The sequence below is a fragment of the Oryx dammah genome, unplaced genomic scaffold (assembly GCF_014754425.2).
Source record: "Oryx dammah isolate SB20612 unplaced genomic scaffold, SCBI_Odam_1.1 HiC_scaffold_14, whole genome shotgun sequence".
Taxonomy (NCBI): domain Eukaryota; kingdom Metazoa; phylum Chordata; class Mammalia; order Artiodactyla; family Bovidae; genus Oryx; species Oryx dammah.
In genome coordinates, this window is record NW_024070198.1 from 34,464,371 (window position 1) to 34,488,109 (window position 23,739).

General features: G+C 35.7%; 1 protein-coding gene across 1 annotated transcript in view; it reads left to right on the plus strand.

The window, feature by feature from the left end:
- ATRNL1 (attractin like 1) overlaps positions 1-23,739 on the plus strand; it is a 794,298-nt gene that overhangs the window by 60,676 nt on the left and 709,883 nt on the right. Inside the window, exons 6-8 of the mRNA XM_040255081.1 lie at positions 4,672-4,846; positions 7,844-7,931; positions 10,837-11,092. Of these exons, the coding sequence (XP_040111015.1) occupies positions 4,672-4,846; positions 7,844-7,931; positions 10,837-11,092 (519 nt within the window). The remainder of the gene's footprint in view (positions 1-4,671; positions 4,847-7,843; positions 7,932-10,836; positions 11,093-23,739) is intronic.

The window sequence follows — 23,739 nt, forward strand, 5'->3', positions numbered from 1 at the left end:
AGTGAGTTGGTTCTTTGCATCGGGTGGCCAAAGTATTGGAGATTCAGCTTTAGCATCAGTCCTTTTAATGAATATTCAGGACTGATTTCCTTTAGGATGGACTGGTTTGATCTCTATGTAGTTTAAGGGGACTCTCCAGAGTCTTCTCCAACACCCCAGTTCAATAGAATCAATTCTTTGGTGCTCAGCTTTCTTTATAGTCCAACTCTTACATCCATTCTTGACTACTGGAAAAACCTTAGCTTTGGCTAGACCGACCTTTGTTGGTAAAGTAACGTCTCTGCTTTTTAATATGCTGTCTAGGTTGGTCATAGCTTTTCTTCCAAGGAGCAAGTGTCTTTTAATTTCATGGCTGCAGTCACCATCTGCAGTGATTTTGGAGCCCCCAAAATAAAGTCTGTCACTGTTTCCATTGTTTCCCCATCTGTTTGCCATGAAGTGATGGGACCGGATGCCATGTTCTTAGTTTTCTGAATGTTGAGTTTTAAGCCAACGTTTTCACTCTCCTCTTCACTTTCATCAAGAGGCTGTTTAGTTCTTCACTTTCTGTCATAAAGATGGTATCATCTGCATATCCAAGGTTATTAATATTTCTCCCAGCAATCTTGATTCCAGCTTGTGCTTCATCCAGCCTGGCATTTCGCATGATGTACTCTGCATATAAGTTAAATAAGCAGGGTGACACTATATGTAGGTAGTTTAATTTTGAGTCTAGAATTCAAGAGAGATTGTAAGGATGGAGATATAAATTTGAGAGTGATCAGAGTGTAATTCTACTTTGGGTTATAGAGTAGCCTCAAAAATGTGTCTCTCAGCAGCCTGTCACTAGTGCCAAAAGTTAACATCTTTAGAAATTCATTTGTACTCTTTGGATTAACCCGTGGAAAAGGTAGCATATTAAATATTTATGAAAACATACTGTAACTTGAACTAGTTTAGTACATCTTTTTCAAGAGAGCTGTAATCTACTTACCTTGAGGAGATTCCCATATTAATTGATGAAAGTTATACAGGGAGAATTATGCAGAGATGTTCCATGAGTGTCCAGATAATAAGGTAGTAGATTTTTCATGGATATATTTTTATGAAATGGGAGTCTTGGATGGCCTTAAATGATATTTAATGGGTGGTGGAGCCTTTGTGTGTATAATGCATTCTTTATAGTTATTTATGTTTTAAACTAATATTCAGTACATAAATTTACTCTTTTAATCATTTTAGTTGTAGAGTACAGAAAACTACAAATTAAGACATCTAATTTTCCTTAAAATTTTAAGTCATATTCATAAATCTGTATATAATCATATTAATTTAGAGTAAAATAATGACAATCTGTAGAGTTTGGTTGTTGACCATCCCTTCTAATCACTGCTAGAAGTTACAGAAAATACAGTAGTAACAAAGACAGGAAAAAGTTGCTGTTTTGCATAGAAAAGTAGATATTCCAGATTGCACAGTAAAAAATTTTAAAATCTCTAAAGTCCAATTTCTTGTACTAAATAACAATATTTATCTTAAGTAACTTTAATCAAAAATTTTAGTTATTAGCATTAGTTTCCTATAGTTGATGTAACAAATTACCACAAACTTGGTGTCTTAATGGGGGCTTCCCTGATAGCTCAGTTGGTAAAGAATTCACCTGCAATGCAGGAGACCCCGGCTTGATTCCTGGCTCGGGAAGATCCCCTGGAGAAGGGATAGGCTACCCACTCCAGTGTTTTTGGGCTTCCCTTGTGGCTCAGCTGGTAAAGAATCTGCCTGCAATGCGGGAGATCTGGGTTTGATCCCTGGGTTGGGAAAATACCCTGGAGAAGGGAAAGGCTACCCACTCCAGTATTCTGGCCTGGAGAATTTCGTGGACAGTCCATGGAGTCACCAAGAGTCAAACATGACTGAGGAACTTTCACTTTCACTTTGGTGTCTTAACATATATCTATTAATCTCTTAACATTTTGGAGGTGAGAGGTCTGAATCGGTTTCACTGAGCCGACCTCAAGGTGTTGGCAGGGCCACACTCCTTCTGGAGGCTCTTAAGAAAGAATCTGCATTCTTGACTTTTTTCAGCAATAGAGTTGCAATGCCTGCTTTCCTTGGCTTTTTCCCCTTCTTCCATCTCCGAAGCATGGAGCACAGCATCTTGCTTCAGTGGTCCTGTTGATTTCTCCTTCTGTAGTCAAATCTCTCTTAGAAAGGCATGTGTGATTACATGACGAGCTCACTTGGTTCATCCAAGATAACTCCCCAGCTCAAGATCTTTAACTTAATTATGTTTAGAGAGTCCCTTTTGCCAGATAAGGTAAGAGTCATAGATTCTAGTGATTAGGACCTGCTTTATCTTTGGGGCTCATTATTTAGCCTACCACAAGCTTGCTCTGAACTATTTTGTCTTAGTGTGGACTTCATACATGATTATTGATTTAAATATGTTAAGTTTACATGCCATTATTCTCTATCAACCTCTGCCAGGCAAAACTATGTATTATTTGACTGTTTCCAACTCTGTGCCTTTAGGCAGCAGACTTGTTTTTAACTTTTTATTTAGAAAGAGTTTCAAATTTATAGAAAAATTGAAAGAACAGGGATTGTACAAAGAATACACAAATGCCCTTTACCCAGATTAACCTATTATTAACATTTTATACTTTTTGGTTTATTATTCCTGACTTAAATCTACATTTTTATTTTAAAGAAAACAGCATTTAGCATTCAGACCAGTAGGTATACCACTTCTGTATAATGCCCATATGATCTTATTTCTTCTCAGTTAAATTAGAGGTTGGCAAACTTTTCTGTAACAGACCATATAGGAAGTATTTTTGGCTTTGTGAATTGTATGGTCTGTCTTGAAACTGCTCAACTCTGCTGAGTATGGCAAATGCAGCCTTCAGTAATACTTAACTGAGTGAGCCTTCTGTGTTCTTACAAAAATTCATTTACAAAAACATGTACTGGGTTGGATTTTGCTCATGGACTGTTGTTTGCCAACCTGAGTTAAAAGAGGTCCAGTGGTTTAGAATTGTAATTTTAACTTAAAAAAATCAACATGTTCCTTTAATTTCTTTGGTTACTAAGGTGTAGTTCACTGACTTTTCACTTAGAAATGATAACATTTTCTGTATCTGATTTAAAAGATTTTTTTTGTTATCAAAGAGATGATCTACCTAATTTTTACCTGAAAAATACAGACTCATAGAATGTAAACCTTGAAAAGGACTTTCAAGATGAATGAATGAATGCATGGGTGAGTGAATAAATAAGCAAATAAAAACTGTAAAGGTTAATATTTCTGAAATTAGGGTCTGTTTGGATGTTTTAAAATTTTGTGATTCAGTGATGATCTAAAACTTTTTTGATAAGAAATCATTACTTTCATAATTGTGTAAAAATGCTACTTGATTGCAGTGCCAGCATTTGTGTTGACTGTTGAATTAGGACTGAATAGTATTCTTATTATAGGCTAAAAAAAATAATAAAATGTACTGATACTTTTGTGATAAGTGGAGGTCAAATGATGTTAGGGTCTATTTTATAAATTAGAAAGGTTTGTAAATGGTAGATGAAAGTAAAGTGCTGTGAGAATTATTTTGTCAAAATAATACAGGTATCTTAAATTTGCGTAAAAAAGGTGCTATAGCATTAATATCATTTCCAACTGGAGTCTAATGAATTACTTTGAGCAGAACAACATCATCCATCATGTTAAGCAAATATTAATTTTATTGATTTTATAAGCTTTTTTCATGAACATAATTTATAAGCTTATGTTAGTTTTATATTTATAAAAGAACTTTGAACAGAATATATTTTTATTAGTTTCATTAGAGTTAAAATAGTTTATGAGCCCTTAAATTTGATGGAAATAAATATATTTCCACTAGGAGCATTCCTTCCAAGTTTGAGAAACACTGATCTAGCCTACTTGGCTACATTTTACAGATGATGAACCAAGACTCATGAGCAACATAGTGAATGTGGATAGGAAAAGACAATGTTTTCAACCTGTAGTATTTAAGTTATCCTGTACTCATTAATAGTTTTTTAAAATTATGCATAATAATTTTTTCAGTTTATGGACAGTAAACCTCTCTACCAATGCCAATTTTGGTTGTTCTTAACAAGAATGCTGCTAAGAAAAAATGTAATTTTTATTTTTGTGTTTCTTTAATATGGTTGTAAACAGAAAGTGCTACAATTTACAAATGCTTTAATTTCCACTCTCTTTAAAAAAACTTAAATATTTATAATAACCCTTAGGAGATATTTCTGTTTTATAGATGAAGGCTTGATGATGGCAGAGGTAAACAAACTTTCCCAAGGTTACACTTTTAGTGACAGAACTGGGGTTTGAGTACATTGTTTTCAGGTAGAATATTAGCATACTAAAATAAATCTGAAATTTATATTATTTAAATAATTCTTTCAAATTGTGATATGTATTTGAACATATTCAAGCCTAATTTGAGTATATGATTTTTTTTTTCCTCCTTTAAGCATTACGTTTGCTATTAGAGTTTTTCCTGTAAGTTATATTTCAGACTACTTATTATGTACATTATATTTATTAATATGATGAGCATTGAATTCTTAAATTCTCTTAACCCATATATTCTATTTCTGTAGTCTAAGGTCTTTGCTTAATGCATTGCACTGTTTGATTTTTCTTTTAAATAGGTCCTGATTGTTCTTTGAATGTTCCTTCCACTGAGTCTTACTGGATTCTGCCAAATGTTAAACCCTTCAGTCCTTCCGTAGGTCGGGCTTCCCATAAAGCTGTTTTACATGGGAAATTTATGTGGGTGATCGGTGGATATACTTTTAACTACAGTTCTTTTCAAATGGTCTTGAAGTAAGTTTTTTCCCCATGTTTTTACAGTGTCTTTTTTAAGCTGGGTATTTTTGAATAATGAAGACTATCCTAAATGTCTTATTGCTATGCTGATTTATGAATGGTAGTCTTTGTAATAGTATCTGTTTTCCACATGGGACTGATTTGAGACTATATAAACTCAGTATATCCAAAAGTTATTTGTCACTGTGCATATATGTTTGTTCTATGTAGACATTTCTTTAACTTTCTAGAGTGCTTTTATTAAATTCTGAATAAGAAACTATTAGCTTTAAATAAGGCCAGGCCAGGCCTATATTGACCTTTGTGAATCCTGGTCACCTTTTATTTTTCAGAATGAAGTATAATTACTTATATAAAAATACTTTCATTTTTTTTTTTCCCTCAAATCTTAATTTACCTAAACTTTTACTCTGTATTTACTTTGCAAACTTGTATTGGTAGAGTGGTACCAGTGTTGTAAAATAGGTTATTGATTTACTGTGGACTTAATGGAGATTGTCCTTTGCATGATTGGATGATAGGGAGAGTTGCATGAATGCCAGCTTTATCTGATTTTTTTTCAGCTGGTGATTGTATTTTATGAACTATTCAATAACAAAATAAAAGAGGAAATAAGAATAATTTGATTATCAGTGTTGTTTTCAGGGGTCACATTCATAATATGTAATAACTGGTGCAACTTGGGCATCAAGCAGTCGGAAATGACCTTGGACAGTGTACCATATGGTGTATGCCCCAAAAGGCTTGCTGTATTTAGCAGATAAATATACAGGACACCCAGTTAAATCTGAATTTCAGATCAACAGTGAATACTTTTTTAGTATGAGTAGACCTTTTGTAATTTTATTTTATTTTTCAGTTTTGTCTCGAGTGTTGCATGGGTCATACCAAAAAATTTGTGGTTTATTTGAAATTCAGATTTAGCTGGGCATTCTGTATCTATAAACCCTAATTTCTGAATATATTAGCCCTATTAATTTGGGGGATTAAAAATTTCTGTATATAAGGGAGATTGCTTTAAAACTATGATTATGACTGGAATTACAGTGTAAAATAAATTCTGGAGAGAGGGAGGAAGAATTTTAAGTAAACATTTTAATAAATGAAGGATAACAGTATCCTTCAATATCCTGTAACAATAAATGAAAGATAAAATATAGTAGAAAGAACTGAAAGAGAATTGGTAGGATTATTAAGATATGCAAAGAACTTGAGAAATTGAGATTTAAATGTCGAAAAAAAAGAAAATTAGCCTTGATTCATGAAAATGAAAAGTTTGTGAAAATAGAGTGGAAGTTTGGATTAAATTGTGGCATTTGCAAAGTAAGGTTGTGAAGACAGTATAGTTGTCAAGGAAACTTGGACATCTTAAAAGTTTGTATTCTGTACAAGTTAAATAGCACATTTTAAATTAAGTGATGAATTTTACTGATATTCTTCTCCTAAACATATATTTTCTATTTGAACCAGATAGTTTTTTTTTTTTTTTGTTTGAAACTTGTTTCTTTTGGTTACAGTGTTTATTTAGTTTTGTAGTAAACTAGAGGTATAAGATTAGAAGTAACTTTGTTGCTGTTTTCACAGATTAGAGAATGTTTTTTCATTATTCTGAAGGCGGTTTAGTTGTAGGTGAGGATGTTTAAAAAGCTTTTTAGACGTGATGGTGTCCATAATAAGTTGATTAATCTTCTATAATAGAATTTAATTGAGGCGTACATGTTACATTTAAGACAAATTATTCAGTAAATGATATGAGTTCTGTATTAGTGTCTATTAGAGAGTATTTTACAGAATATTTATTCATGACATTAACTTGTAATCATGGGCAGAGCAAATTGTTTTGAACACATTATGTGTTTAGTACTTGGAATATGGAACATCTCAGGTGGCTCAGTGGTAAAGAATCCATGTGCAGTACAGGAGATGTGGGTTCAGTCCCTGGGTCATGAAGATTCCCTAGAGAAGGAAATGGCAATCTACTCCAGTATTTTTGCCTGGGAAATCCCATGGACAGAGGAGCCTGATAGGCTACAGTCCACGGGATTGCAAAAAACTTAGTGACTGAACAATAATAGCTTAGGATATATCAGTGGATATGATGAATGTCCTGTCTTTGTGAAGTTAGTGAGGAAAGATAGACAGTTAGAAAAAAAAATGTAACGAACGTGATAACAAGTATACAGGACTTCCTAAGTGGCTCAGTGGTAAAGAATCTGCCTGGCAAACAGGAGACTCGGGTTTGATCCCTGGGTCAGGAAAATCCCCTGGAGAAGGGCATGGCAACTCACTCCAGTATTCTTGCCTGGGAAATCCCATAAACAGAGGAGCCTGGTGGGCTACAGTCCATGGGGTTGCAAAGAGTCAGACATGACTTACCCCTTGAACAACAGCAACAAAATGAATTATGTGTACGCACATATATCCACAGATAGATATAGATAGATAGCAAAGTAGATAGCAGGGGTAAGGAAATTAGGAATGCTGAAGAGGAGGGCATTGCAGTTATAAACACAGCGGTTAAAGTAGGCTTCATGGGATAGATGAGAACTGAGCAGGCTTGAAGGAGGGCAGACATTGGTGGTGCAGGTATCTGGAGGCAGAGAAAAGAGCCAGACAAAAGCCTTAAGGTAGATGATGCTTGGAGATTACAAGAAGCAACAAACAGGCCCATGTGACTTTAAAAGTGTAGAACTATTGTTTAGGTTAATCAACTGGTTCAAATGATTAAGCTGAACAGAATAATTCCAGTAATAAACAGCCTAGTCAAGTTAATGCATATTACATATTTAGATGATTGAATCCTAATTTAGAGTAGGTATATGTTGAATGAGTCTTTATTAAAAATTTCTAATATGGTATATGAAATTATGAGTTTATTTGTAATTGTTTTTGAATTTAATGAATATTTAAATACAAAGAAAGCATATGCAAATTAAAAAAAGCTAAAATGAATCTTAGCTTATGAAGTTATATTTATTTTCTTCTTGTTTTTAGTTACAATTTAGAAAGCAGTATATGGAATGTAGGAGCTGTATCAAGGGGACCTCTCCAGAGATATGGGCATTCTCTTGCTTTGTATCAGGTACGGATCCTGCTTTAAATTTTAATCTTTTTTTTTTAATTAGCCTTAGAGAAAAAAATACTAAATCTCAGATTTATTTCAAATACTTAATGAAAACAAGAGATCTGATGAATCACAATGACTTGAAGTGTCATAGATTTTTTTATACTATTTTAGTAAAAAAATAGATTTTAATGCTCTCCTTCATTGAACATGGGGAGAAAAGAAGATTGACTTTTTATTCATGACTTTATACCTTGTCATCAGATCAATCACTTAAAAAATTTTGATAAAATACATATAACAAAAGTTTACCACTTTACCCATTTTTAATGGTACAGTCCATCTAGTGGCTGTACTTAATTCAAATTGTTGTACATTCAAATTGTTGTACAGTCATTTCCATTATTTCCAGACCTCATTTCATCTTGCAAAACTGAAACTCGGACCATTTTATATTCCTACCAACAGTGCACAAGGATTCCAATTCCTCCATATCCTTGTTAATACTTACTATTTTCTATTTTTCTTTCTTTTTTTTAATACTAAAATTCCTAATGAGTGTAAAGCAGTATCTCATGTAGTTTTGATTTGTATTTCCCTAATGATTTATGATGTTGAACATCTTTTCAAGTGCTTATTGGCTATTTGTATGCTTTCTCTGAAGAAACATATATCAAGTGTTTTGCCCGTTTTTAAGTTTTTCTCTTTTTATGGTGTTGAGTTGTAGGAGTTCTTTATATATTCTGGATTTTATCTCCTAACTGGATATATGATTTGCATATATTTTCTGTCATCCTTTGGGCTGTCTTTTTACTTTGTTGATAGTGTCCTTTAATGGGCAGGTTATTAATTTTGAAATAGTCCAGTTTATCTGTTTTTCCTTTTCTTGCCTGTGCTTTTGGTATCATTTCCAGTTTTATATGAAGGTTCCAATGTCTACATGTTTTTGCCAACACTAGTTAGTGCCTTTTTGATTATAGCCATCCTAATGGGTATGAAGTGGTATTTTATGTTTGATTTGGCTTTTACTGTGGACTAACAATGTTAGTAGTCATGTGAGTCTTTTTGGGTATTTGTATTTTCTTTGAAGAAATGTCTGTTTTTTCCCCATTTTAAAATTATTGAGATGTCAGAGTTCTTTATATATTCTAGATACAGGTCCCTTATTAGATATGTAATTTGCAAGTATTTCTTCCCATTCTATGAGCTTTTACTTTCTTGGTGGTGTCTTTTGAAGCACAGAAATTTTTAACTTTGATGAAATCCAATATATATACTTTTTCTTTTGTTGCTTGTGATTTTGGTGTCATATCTAACAATATGTTGTCAAATCCAAGGTCATGCATGTTTAGCTTACATCTTCTCTAAATGTTTTATAGTTTTTTTTGGCTTTTACTTTCAGGTCTTTGATACATTTTGAGTTGTTTTGTATGTTCTCTGCAGGAAGGATTTAGGTTTACCCTTCTGCATGTAACTATCTTGTTTTCTTAGCCTCATTTGTTGAAGAGACTATTCTTTCCTCATCGAATGGTCTTGGCACTTTTGTCAAATATCAGTTAGCCATAGGATATGGAATTTTTTATTCTGGACTCTCAGTTATGTCGATTTATGTGTTTATTTTTTCCAGTAGCTTGCTATCTTAATTCCTTTTGCTTTGTAGAAAGTTTTAATGTTGAAAAGTGTTAATCCTCCAATTTTATTTTTCTTTTTCAAGGTTGTTTAAATATTCTGGATCTCTTGCAATTCTATTTGACTTTTGGAATCAACTTGTCAGTTTTTACAAATCTGGAATTTTAACTGAGATTGCATTGAATCTGTAGATCAGTTTGGAGAGTACTGCAGTCTTAACAATATTAAATCTTCTGATCCAGGAACACAGGATGTCTTTGTATTAATTTAGGTCTTTCAACAATTATTTATAGCTTTCACAGTATAAATTTGGAGTTTCTTTTGTTAAACTATTCTTAGTTAGTTTATTGTTTTTGCTGCTTTGTAAATTGAATTGTTTACTTAAGTTTCATTTTTGGATTGTTCACTGAAAGTGTATAGAAATATAAATTGATTTTTTTGTACATTGATCTTTTATTCTGCAGTGTTGCTGAAGTCAATAACTCTAATTATTTTTTATTTTTTAGGATTCTCTATATACAAATTCCTATCACCTACAAACAGAAATGTTTTACTCTTATTTTCCAATCTGGATGCCTTTATTCAGTTTTTGCATATTTGCTCAGGCTAAAAATCTTGAGTACAGTGTTGAATATAAGTGGCAAAAAGCAGGCATCTTTATAACTGACCTTTGTGAAACATCCAGCCTTTTATAATTAAATACAATATTAGCTTTGTGTTTTTCTTAGGTGCTGTTTATTAGGTTGAAGAAATTCTTTTCTCTTTCTAGCTTATTGAAATAATAATGATTTATATATCATTCATTTCAATCACATATGATTTAATGACATGATTTTTATAATTTATAAGTGCTCTAAAATATCCGCTTATAGCCATGAGAAGTGGTAATAAAAATGTACTCCGCATAATATACACAAATGTGTCTACTTTTATGGTGAACAATGCTTGATGAAAACAGTGAATGTCTGTACTGCACAAAGCAGTACAAATAGATGGTAAAATTCAAATGTAGCAACTAGGACTTAACAACTAGGATGGTTAATTAACCATATAATTTTTCATTAAAACGCCTTAAAGTAACTTTTTGAAAGTGTGGCTTTCCCCCCATTTTGTAAGTAAAAGAATTAATCATCATTGCTCATGTGTTCCCATTTGACTTTTTACCCATAAGAACTATGTCTTATGCATGTTGTGAGCAATTACTAAAATTTAATGTTTAAACATAGTCTTTAATTCATGTATCTTGATAAGATATAAATATTTTGTGTATTAACATATGTTTTTTAATTTACAGGAAAACATCTTTATGTATGGAGGCAGAATTGAAACAAGTGATGGCAATGTCACAGATGAATTGTGGGTGTTTAACATACACAGTCAGTCGTGGAGTACAAAAACGCCCACTGTGCTTGGACATGGTCAGCAGTATGCTGTGGAGGGACATTCTGCACACATTATGGAGTTGGATAGTAGAGATGTTGTCATGATCATAATATTTGGATATTCTGCAATATATGGTTATACAAGCAGCATTCAGGAATACCATATCTGTGAGTTACTTTGAACATATAACTATACTCTTTTTTTTATTGGTTGAGAATATTTTTATCTTTAATAGAATAGTAATTTGAACTTATCAAAATGATTAGTTATTTGAAATTAGAATTACAAGCCAAGAATTAGTATTTTTTAATATAAACTTTTAAATTTTGTGTTAGATATTGCCCTATAATATTTATCTTCTTAGCTAAATGTGTGGAAATGTTATAGACACATTTTCTAAGGATTGAGAATGTGTGTTTTTAAGTATGAGAAGTTCCAATAGATGGTGCTATTTCTTTGGATTTTACTTATGAATTGAGAGCTAAAATTAACCCAGTTATCTTTACTATGCATTCCATGACTTCAGGATTTTTCATTTTTCAGGGTTTTGTTCCTAATCTTATTGCAGTATCTGTGTGTATGTATTACTCTTCTGAAGTAAGCTTCCCAGGAATCGTCTTTTGGCTTCTATGAAAGATGATATCTGATGTGTGAAGGTGACTGGGACAATCATATATGACTTTCTCTAGTATACTCATATATTCTAGTTTATTTTCCTGGTATTTTATTTCTTTGAATTCTTTATGACATTTTCAAACAGGTGTAAGCTTTTTTTTCCCCTTAATTTGTCTACAAATATGTATTTACTATGGTTGCTATTTAGATTCAAGAACATACTTCATTTCTAGTTCTGGCCAGAATTATGAACTCAAGTTTTTAGCCCTTTTGTGTATAGATAACTTTATTCAATTATTTAGAGTCCTTGTGCAGTCTCAGTGAGAAGACTCATTTGCAGATCACTATTAGCAGCCCCAGGAGAGAGCTTGTATGTGCAGAAAAGGACTCCCTCCTGAACACTCCACTGTTTCGCCTGTAGTCCTTTTACGTGATCTCTTCTTTTTCATCTCAAAGTGCAGCTGGGCTAGAATTGGTATATATATCCTCTTTACTTCTTATTGCCATTTCCTGATTTTACTCCATCCTCCCTGAAATCACTCAGCTTTGAATCTCATGGCATCAGACTGTACCACCTATTACCTCTTCTTACACTCCTCTCTTGTTCCTTTGGTCACTGCGCTTAATTCCTGGAAGAATATAGCTTCTGGCTCACTGTCTGTGTCCCGCATACGTTAGTCAGGTATATTAACATCCAATTAAATACTTCTGGCCTCTCAACTTTTTTGATCTCTCTTCCAAAGATCTTGTCTTCCATTCTGTGGTACCCTTGACTCTGTGTACCTGCAGTGAATCTTGTAATTTGCACTTCAGATCTCTTATTCTTCAAGTGCTACTGATGTTTCCAGCTTACTTCTGAAGAGGATCCAGACTGGTAGTTCTTCAACCTTACCTCAATAGTCCGTTGAGCCTCCTGTCAGGTTTTCAGTCTCTCCCCGCCCTCTTTTGTCTGTACTTCTCACTGACCAAGTTTTAAGTTCATAATTACCACTGTCTCTTACGGCTCTCCAAGATGACTGTTTCATATATTTCCCGCTCCCTTAAAACTTCTAACAGTTCACGCCTCATCATTACTCTCAGTTGACGACTTGACTTCTTATTTTACTGAGAAAATAGAGGAACTCTAAAGAGACTGAAACTCCAATACTTTGGCCACCTCATACGAAGAGTTGACTCCTTGGAAGAGACCCTGATGCTGGGAGGGATTGGGGGCAGGAGGAGAAGGGGACGACAGAGGATGAGATGGCTGGATGGCACCACTGACTCGATGGACGTGAGTTTGGGTGAACTCCGGGAGTTGGTGATGGACAGGGAGGCCTGGCGTGCTGCAATTCACGGGGTTGCAAAGAGTCAGACACGACTGAGCGATTGAATGGAACTGAACTGAAAGAGACTTCTGGTGAGAGGAACATTTTAGAGGTAATGGTTAATAAGAAATGCTACATTAAATAAGCCTGTGTACAGGCATTATTGTCACAAACACTCATGCCCGCAATGAAGCAGATATGGGTGAGTCATTCTCATTTTTCAAATGGGCCCCAGAGTTGTTTAAGCAAGAGTTACAGATTTTCTGTGTAAAAAAAGTTGCTTTTTAAATTTTGTTTTTAATTTTTTGTTTTATTATAGTGCTCAGGGAATATTTTGGGTATTATTTCTCCTTTTTGTAATTTATTCACATTTTCTTTGGAATCCAGTTTTCATAATTGTTCCATAGATAGTTGAAAAGGAGGTAAATCCTATTATATCAAGATACAGCATAGGTTGTTTTTGTTTTTCAGTGACTCAGTCATGTCCAACTCTTTGCAGCCCCATGGACTATAGCACACCAGGCTTCCTTGTCTTCCATTACCTCCCAGATTTTTGCTCAAACTCATGTCCACTGAGTGAATGATGCCATCCAACCATCTCCTCCTCTATCGTCTCCTTCTCCTCTTGCCTTCAGTCTTTCCCAGCATCACGGTCTTTTCTAATGAATCGGCTCTTCACATCAGGTAGCCAAAGTTTTAGAACTTCGGCCTCAGCATAAGTCCTTCCAATGAATGTTCAGGATTGATTTCCTTTAGGATTAACTGGTTCGATCTCCTTGCAGTCCAAAGGACTCTCAAGAGTCTTCTCCAGCTCCACAGTTCAAGAGCATCAATTCTTCAGTACTCAGCCTTCTTGATGGTCCAACTCTCACATGACTACTAGAAAAACCATAACTTTGACTATACAGACCTTTGTTGGCAAAGTGATGTCTTTGCTTTTGAATATGCTGTCTAGGTTTGTCAGAACTTTTCTTCCAAGTAGCAAGCATCTTTTAATTTTGTGGCTGTAGTTACCAGTCACAGTGATTCTGGAGCCCAAGGAAATAAAGTCTGTCTAAAATCTACTTTACTGCTCCTTCTGGTTAGGTCTTCTCTTCCTTACTTATGATTTTTTTTTATTAACTTGATCTATCATGCTCTGAAAGTTAATAAAAATTTATTTTTGCTTTTATCTTCTTGAATTTATGCTTTGTAGAATTTGCTATCATGGATATTCATAACTACTAAATCTTTATTGTGAATGGTGTCTTTTAATACTATAAGGTGCTTTGTTTGTTTATTGTTTTCTGACCTGATTTCTACCTTGTCTAATATTATGGCTCTTGAATTTTGGGGGATGGCAAGTTGGTCTTTTCTTGGTGTATTTTTGCCCATTCCTTTATTGTTAGCCATTAAGAGTCAGTTTAAATGTATCTCTTGTAGACAAGAGAAAGTTGGATTTTGCCTTGTGATCCCATCTGGTTTTTGTACATTTTCTGTGTTTTGTTTGCCTTTTTAGATTATAGCTCTTCTCATGTTTAGGGAGCATGGGGCCCATTTTTTTTGTGAGAATGAGAGGGGTAATTTTTGAGATCTGCCATTAGGCTTCTCCTGTGCTCCTTGTTTCTTGTCTTCCTTTCTGCGTTCTTGCGGGTTTCTCTATCTGGTTCTCTTAGTTTCATTGGCTTTTTGCACATTCACATCTGATTTGGAATTGTTGAGTTTATTTTCATTCCTAGTTTCTCTGGAAAATTAATTTTCTTTTTCTTTCACTTCCCCCACTCCATGTTTTCCTTATTTTGTATGTCTTGAGGAGAACAGAAAGAGCATGTGATGACTTTTGAAGTTTTAAGATGAATACTTAATTAAGTTGACTGTTAACCAGAACTTTTACTCTTTGGTCAACCTCCAATTGGCTACTGTTTTCTACTAATTTAATTAATATTGTTTTGTTTTGAACACACTTGACATTATTATAAGTGTTTAATGCAAGGGGTCCCAATCTTTTCCATAAAGGGACAGATAGTAACCATTTTAGGCTTTGTGGCCCATATGGTCTTTGTCAAAACCAATCAACTCTGCTGTTATAACATGAAAGGAGCCATACACATCAACAGATGGCGAGGCTTTGTTCTAGACTTAGCCTTGGGTCTTAGCTTGTCTACCCCTGCTCTAGAGAGAGAGTGTGTGGACTTCTAGGGGCCTATAGCCCAGGTCCAAATTAAGTGAAAGTTTTGGCCTGTGGGTTTTTTTTTTTCCCCTGGAGTTTGTTTGCAGGATGAATTTATGCCCTAAAGTGACATGATGTCTAGTCTATAACCAAATAAGTTTTTTCTTCTGTGTAGAACCTAAACTGAAATAGATTTTTTTCTGTTTGCCTCTGCAGAACGGATTTTAAAAACTCACCTTTCATTAATAGTTAAACCCTTTAGGGATCCTGACTTTATATAGAAGTTCTGTGATGCAATAACTGCATGAGTTTACTTGTGTGTGTGTTAGTCGCTCAGTCGTGTCCGACTTTTTGCGACCCTGTGGACTCTAGCCCACAGGCTCCTCTCTTTATGGGATTTCACAGGCAAGAATACTGGAGTGTGTTGCCATTTCCTTCTCCAGGGTGAGTTTACCTGTAGCATTGGCCATTAAAACCAAATTCTGTAGGCCACCCGATTGGTACGTGCCTTCCCTACCCCATCTGCCCTCTGAATATAGTTTATAATTCACAGAATGCATTTTACTTTTTACATATTTCCCTTTATTGAAGGATAGGCCTGAGACATGGTGGTGGCTATACTTCCATAGAAGTTAGGAAGGCACAACAAATTTGTTCTAATCGCAAATATTAATATAGATTGTTATTTGTTTTTATTTGGAATAATTTGATTATAGAATGCTAATTGTAGTTCTGGTAAATTTAAAAGTATTGAGGGTTTTTTTTTTGGCTTATCCTATAATCAGAATATTATTTCTGTCAATGAGTAAATTTATCAAAAGGATAAATTTTTGGTTTGATTTTTGTCCTATTATTTGTATTATTTGTCAGGCACCTTTATGAATGTAGTATAAGATAGAAATGGGAAGAATACATGATTTATGAGTTTTATGAGGATAGTAAATGAATTATGAGTAGTTTTAAAATTCTGTAAATTACTTAGGTACAAAGTAAAATTCATCATTTTCTAAAATTATATCTTAATAATAAAATTATATTAATATTACTTTACTCCTAAAGCATTTTGAATTTGTAGCTTATTTTTAAAGGATGTGACATCAAAAAAATAATCTGTAAGTACTTCCACTTTTAAAAGTGCTTAGAAAAGAATACAAAACAATAGGTGTATATAGTTTAAAGACTGTCAGAATAGCTAAGTTGTGTATACCATGGACAAGTTCTACTTCAGGTAATGATACGAAGGTAAGTAAAGCTGCTCTGACCATAAGTAATGAGATAATTATCTTAGTTATAAATGAATGCTTATCTCTATGGGCAGAGTTAAAAACATTTTTCCCTTTGCTGTTAGTGGTAATTACTGCACTGTGATATGACTTAGGCTCTCTTTTCTTGGCTGTTTTTAATGGCATTAACTACCCAAATGTAGATTGGATTTACTTTGATTATCCTTACTTTTTTAAAGCTTCTAGATAACTAAGAAAAAAGTGTTTTTTAAAAAAATTAAATAGGGGCTGTCTCTTCAGCCAGCATTGCAGTGAGAGTAGCTGAAAAGAAAGCTGAAGTTATAGCATAGTCATCCAAGAAAACAGGGCATTTTACTAGATAAAAATTTACTCTGAAATATACTCAAAGGATATTGGTCTTAACCATTATGTAGAAATATTTAAAAGACTAAAAACTTTCAATTAGCATACTCCAAGTGACCACTTACTCAATTCCTAATAATATTGCAGATAATTCTGAAGTATCTCTGGCTCTGTGATTAGTACTATGCATCTTCTCTGAGATTTTTGTAATATGATTTAGAACAAAGGAACTATCGGGTTAACTTAGCTCTAATTATCTTAATTTGAACATTGTACATTGACTTTTGAAAAATATCTGAGATACTGCAGAATATTTTTTAGTTCTTGAGACTGTAGTTAAAAGTCTTAGGTACAGTCGTTGGTGTTTATGAGTTTTAGAGTATCTGTTCTGCCAGAGCACCTTCAAATATTGTGTCAACTTTGTAGCTTATTGAAGCTCAGTTTTGGTTCCACAGTAAAGCTTCTCAGCAAAGGATATATCAGGTGTTTTTCCTTCTCTTTATAGAACTTATTTCCAACAGGAAGATACAGACAGTAAAAAAATGAACATAATAGGTATGTTTATATATGACTTCTGTTGTTTAGTTGTTAAGTCATGTCCAGCTCTTTTGTGACCCCATGGACGGTAGCCCACCAGGCTCCTCAGTCCATGGAATTTTCCAGAGAAGAATACTAGAATGGGTTGCCATTTCCTTCTCCAGGGGATCTTCCTGACCCAGGGATTGAACCGCATCTCTTACATCTTCTGCAATTGGCAGGCAGGTTTTTTACCACTGAACTACCAGAGTAGCCTCATATGATATATTCAGTTCAGTTCAGTTGCTCAGTCGTGTCCGACTCTGCGACCCCATGAATTGCAGCAGCCAGGCCTCCCTGTCCATCACCAACTCCTGGAGTTCACTCAGATTCACGTTCATCGAGTCTGTGATGCCATCCAGCCATCTCATCCTCTGTCATCCCCTTCTCCTCCTGCCCCCAGTCCCTCCCAGCATCAGAGTCTTTTCCAATGAGTCAACTCTTTGCATGAGGTGGCCAAAGTATTGGAGTTTCAGCTTTAGCATCCTTCCTTCCAAAGAAATCCCAGGGCTGATCTCCTTCAGAATGTATGATGTATTACAAGGTAGTCATTTTTAGAGTTTGGATGTAGGGTCTGAGGGAAAATGATGAGTCAAGGATGACTCCAGAGTTTTTGGCATGAGCTGCTGGAAAGATGAAGTTGCCGTTGACTGACATGTAGAAGTCTCTGAAGCAGGTTTGAGGTGAAGGTGGTTTGAAGGTCAGGAGTTCAGTTTGGACATGTTTTATGTGAGATATCTGTTAGACATTAAAGTGAAATCTTCAAGTAGGCAGTTGGCTGTTTGGATCTGGAGTTCTAGAGAGGGATCTGGAGTTCTAGAGAGAGATCTGGGCTGGATATGTAAATTTGAGAGCTCTTGGCATTTGAGTGGCATTTAAAGCTATGAGACTGGATCAGATCACTAAGGCAGTGGGTATAGATAGAAAGGACTGAGCCTTAGGTTGTTCCAGTAATAAGAGGTAAGGGAGAAGAAGGAAATAAGCAAGAAAGAGTACAGTGAACTAGAAGCTAAGTGATGAAAGATTATTAAACAGGAGAGTAATCAACTGTGCCAAATGCTGCTCTGCTGATGGGTCAAGTAGAATAATTACTAAGGCCTGACCAGTAAATTTAGTACTGTGCAGATCTTTGGTGATCTTGACAAGAGCAGTTTTCGTGTAGTGTTGGGGTTGAAAGGCTGGCTGGATTGGATTTAAGACCGAGTGAGAGGAGTGGCATCAGATAGTGGGCAAAGCCAGCTCTTTCAGGGAAATTTGCTTGTGAAGAAGAGCAAAGAAATTTAGCATCAGGAAATGTAGGATGCTTTAAAAACTGGGTTTTCACAGAAGCAGACCATGAAACAAGAATTCAAGGGAATTTTACTTCACTTGAAAGTGCAGGTGTCACTCTTAAGGGATTTGAGAAGTGATGCAGGTGTGAGAAGGGCACCATTAAAGGGTCTGTTAGTAAGGCATGTACCAGTGGTGACGGAGCTTAGTTGTCCAGGCTTTAAATCAGCACATACTATTTCTGTTCTATGGGCTATCTCTATAAAGTCAATCGATTCTTTAGCCAAGGATTTGTTTCATCGAGTGTGGCTTGATTTATATTAAAATGTGTGCAGATAACATAACAGAATATAACAACAGAATACTTAGTACGGTAATAGCTTGTGTGGAGCACACGTGAATAGATATGGTGGAGAAATTTTTTATCAGGCACCCTGAAGTACAGCTTCTAAAATTATTTGGTTATCAAGGGGTTGGGAGTGACAGTAACCAACAAGCTTCATGCAAAAAATTATTAGAAATTAACAGGAGTATGTATAATGAGAAAATTAGCTAGCAGTAAATGCTCCATAAACTTTGGTTTAAATAACAAAGTGGAGGTGGCCTTTATAATTGCATAATGATGAAAGACTCTCTGTATTCCACAGTTGTACTTCTGCCTTTTTCATTTTCTGGAAATGGTTTAATTATCCTCTAAATTCCTGCGTCTCTTTGTTTATAAATGAATATGACACGTATACTGCTTTTTTAAAAAGGTATTCTTGTTATATTTATATTTTTTTTTCTAAGTTAATTTTGGAGCAGAATCCTGCTGTATATCTCTTTCTATATGTGCTTCTAGTAAAGTGCAATGTTTTCAGCAATATTCCTTAAAAGTGAATCTGTTCTTTTCCTGAATGTTTTTAAAAAGTGTATTAGCCAAATTATTTCGATTATGAACTGTGCACTTTATTCTTTTTTCATGGTGATTCGTATGATACTGGATTTGATTTTCTTCATTTGTCTTTCCAGATCTGCCTTCATCATTTCATTCTGCTCCCATGCCCTCCAGCTTTCAGTTGGGATCAGAAGGTGGGAGATGGGTGAGGTTAAGGTCTTTTTCTCCCCTTGCTCCCTCCCTGCTGGATCTTCTTGGTTTAATTGTGTTGTCCTGCTGAAGCCTGCTGGAGAAGGCAGTGGCACCCCACTCCAGTACTCTTGCCTGGAAAATCCCATGGACAGAGGAGCCTGGAAGGTTGCAGTCCATGGGGTCGCTGAGGGTTGAACACGACTGAGCGACTTCATTTTCACTTTCATGCATTGGAGAAGGAATGGCAACCCACTCCAGTGTTCTTGCCTGGAGAATCCCAGGGATGGGGGAGCCTAGTGGGCTGCCGTCTCTGGGGTCACACAGAGTCAGACACGACTGAAGCGACTTAGCAGCAGCAGCAGCAGCTGAAGCCTGCCCTGTCACGTATTCTTCCCCATAGCAGTTGCTCTCTTGAGTTCTAGAAATGTTCTTCCTCTTGCTTTTTGCATGCGACAGGTTAGTAAAGGCTTGCTGCTATGATAGTCCCAGGATTTTACCCTGGCCATACTTGTGTAGGACTTCCCTGGTGGCTCAGACAGGGTCAGGAAGATCCTCTGGAGAAGGGAATGGCTACCCACTCCCACATTCTTGCCTAGAGAATCCCATGGACAGAGGAGCCTGGTGGGCTACAGTCCATGGGGTCACAAAGAGTTGGACACGACTGAGCGATGATCTCTTTCACTTTCACGTACTTCTGTAAATAGTCTTTTACTAGACTCTGTGTGTGTGTGTGAACACGCACTCACGCTCGGTCTCTTCAATCATATCCAACTCTGTGACCCTGTGGACTATTGCCCACTAGACTCCTTGTATCCCTGGGATTCTCTAGGCAAGAATACTGGAGTGGGTTGCCATGCCCTCCTCTAGGGGATCTTCCCAACCCAGGGGTTGAACCCACGTTTCCCGTGTCTCCTGCATTGCAGATGGACTCTTTACCACTGAGCCTGTTAGACTCTTCACAGTTAGTCATTTTGAGCATGTTGTGTTTCCTGTCCAGGCGCTGACTGACGGCACCTACTCTTCATTCTTAGAGAGTCAAATACAACTTTTAACCTAAATGGGACTTGGTGTGTACTGAGGTTTTAGGATCCTGGAAGTTGGGAGAATGAAGTGTTTTGTGACAGGACTTCACACTTCATGGAGAAAAATGTCAGAAGAAATACAAACTTTTGAAATAGGGTGGAGCTAGGTCTTTTAGTCCATTTCTACTACTACTGTTCTTGAATTTTTAAATTTTAATGCAGTTAGCTGTGGCATTTTAGTTTCTCTCAATGTTAAAGATTGATATATTTGTTTAACATTTTTCAAGAGCATTAACTATTCTGACTTTTTAAATAAGCAGCATTTTTAGCTGTCAATTTATTACTTTCTAATTACTGAAAAACAAACATTTTTTGAATATTCTTTTAAGCTTTCTTCTTATAATTATGTTTACTCTAACTCAACTTTATTTGGTTATTATGCATCAAAATAGAAGTAGTCATGTCTTACTAGAAAAATCACCCCCCAAAGTATATACCTGATAAGAGGATATTTATTTTTTTTTAAATAACAATTTATAGTGTTCTTTTAAGTTTTCTCTTTATAATAGTTCAGGTTCATAATTTTTTTATTTAAAAAAAGTTTTCTGCTTTCCATTAGTATGAAATCCAGAGTTTCTTAAAATGCACTTTTTTTTCCTTAAAAGGAAGAGAGCTTTATCACATATACATGTATGCTTATATGGGATATTATTTTGCTTGCTTATATTTTAATTTTTATAAAGCAGAAATAATATTTTATGCAATTTTCTGTGGTTTTATTTCTTTCACCACTGTATTACCAGGATTAATTCATGTTGTTTTGTATTCCTGTAGTTAACTTTTTTGATGTACTTCATTGTCTGACTCTTCTGTGATTTGCCTATTCATTCTCCTGTTTATAAGCTTTCAGATTGGGTTTCCAGTAAAATTTACCCATAGCAGCAATTTTGAGACATTTTGGTAAAAATACTATATTTTTAAAGATAAAGAAAATTCTTAGACTCTTTAGGCAGAAAGATGAACGATCTTACAAGGGCAGGAGATTAGATTAACAGCTTGAAACTCATGGCAGCCATGGAACAAATATTTCAAGAAACTTAAGGAAAGAAAATATAAGCTAAAGGTTTTTCAGTTCAGTTCAGCTCAGTCGATGACTCTGAAACCCCGTGGACTGCAGCACGCCGGGCCTCTCTGTCCATCACCAACTCCCGGCTGCTGCTGCTGCTAAGTTGCTTCAGTTGTGTCTGACTCTGTGTGACCCCATAGATGGCAGCCCACCAGGCTCCCCCATCCTTGGGATTCTCCAGGCAAGAACACTGGAGTGGGTTGCCATTTCCTTCTCCAATGCATGAGAATGGAAAGTGAAAGTGAAGACGCTCAGTCGTGTCCGACTTTTAGCGACCCCAGGGATGCAGCCTACCAGGCTCCTCTGTCCATGGGATTTTCCAGACAAGAGTACTGGAGTGCGTACCATTGCCTTCTCCCACCAACTCCCAGAGTTTACTCAAACTCATGTTCACTGAGTCGGTGATGCCATCCAGCGATCTCATCCTCTGTCATCCCCTTCTCCTCCTTCCTTCAGTCTTTCCCAGCATCAGGGTCTTTTCCAATGAGTCAGTTCTTTGTATCAGGTGGCCAAAGTATTGGAGTTTCAGCTTTAGCATCAGTCCTTCCAATGAATATTCAGGACTGCTCTCCTTTAGGATGGACTGGTTGGATCTCCTTGCAGTCCAAAGGACTCTCAAGAGTCTTCTCCAACACCACAGTTCACAAGCATCAATTCTTCGGCGTTTAGCTTTCTTTATAGTCCAACTCTCACATCCATATATGACTACTGGAAAAACCATAGCCTTGACTAGGTGGACCTTTGTTAACAAAGTAATGTCTCTGCTTTTTAATATGCTGTCAGTTCAGTTCAGTTCAGTTGCTCAGTTGTGTCCGATGCGATCCCATGAACCGCAGCACGCCAGGCCTCCTTGTCCATCACCAACTCCCAGAGTCTACCCAAACCCATGTCCATCGAGTTGGTGATGCCATCCAACCATCTCATCCTCTGTCATCCCCTTCTCCTCCTTCTTCAGTCTTTCCCAGCATCAGGGTCTTTTCAAGTGAGTCAGCTCTTCGTATCAGGTGGCCAAAGAATTGGAGTTTCAGCTTCAACTTCAGTCCTTCCAATGAACACCCAGGACTGATCTCCTTTAGAATGGACTGGTTGGATCTCAAGAGTCTTCTCCAACACCACAGTCCAAAAGCATCAATTCTTTGGCACTCACCTTTCTTCACAGTCCAACTCTCACATCCATACATGACCACAGGAAAAACCATAGCCTTGACTAGACGGACCTTTGTTGGCAAAGTAATGCCTCTGCTTTTTAATATGCTGTCTAGGTTGGTCATAACTTTCCTTCCAAGGAGTAAGCGTCTTTTAATTTCATGGCTGCAATCACCATCTGCAGTGATTTAAAATAAAGTCTGTCACTGTTTCCAGTGTTTCCCCATCTATTTGCCATGAAGTGATGGGACCAAATGCCATGATCTTAGTTTTCTGAATGTTGAGTTTTAAAGGTTTTTATATTTTGCCAGAGAGTTTTTCATATGTCAAACTTATAGAAAAAACATTTTGAATATGGCCAAACTCAGATAATTCTGTACATGTGGGCCATTACCATTTTTATTAAAATAGAAATTTTGGATTTTTTTTTTAAAGGTCTAGCTACTAAGTAGTTTAGGCTTGGTAGGCCATAGTCTATATTGTCACCACTCAATTCATCCTAGAGAATAAGCTCCATCTAATGAAGTGGCAATATATTTATGATATTGCAGTTTTTTGTATAGATATTAAATATCAATCAGATTTATACACATGCATATATAACTTTTACTGATACTTATATAAATATGTTACATATATGAAAGATATATGTATTTATATCAGTACCATATAGGTTTATATAGGTATCAGTAAAATTTATGTGTATAGTTTTTACTGATATTTAATGAGGGGGTGAATGGGAAAACTTCGTATAAAAAACTGATAGAGAACATTTCATATATTTAACTTTAGAGCTGAGTAAAACAAGAGTGGTGGGGATGTCAGTAGATGAATAGTATGCAAATGTTGTTACTATGTTCTAAGGAGAAAGAATGCAACTAAAAGTGAGAGGAGAAGAAAGAGAAAGGGGAAAGCAGAAAAAGAACCTGGACTGTTGCGTAGATAATAG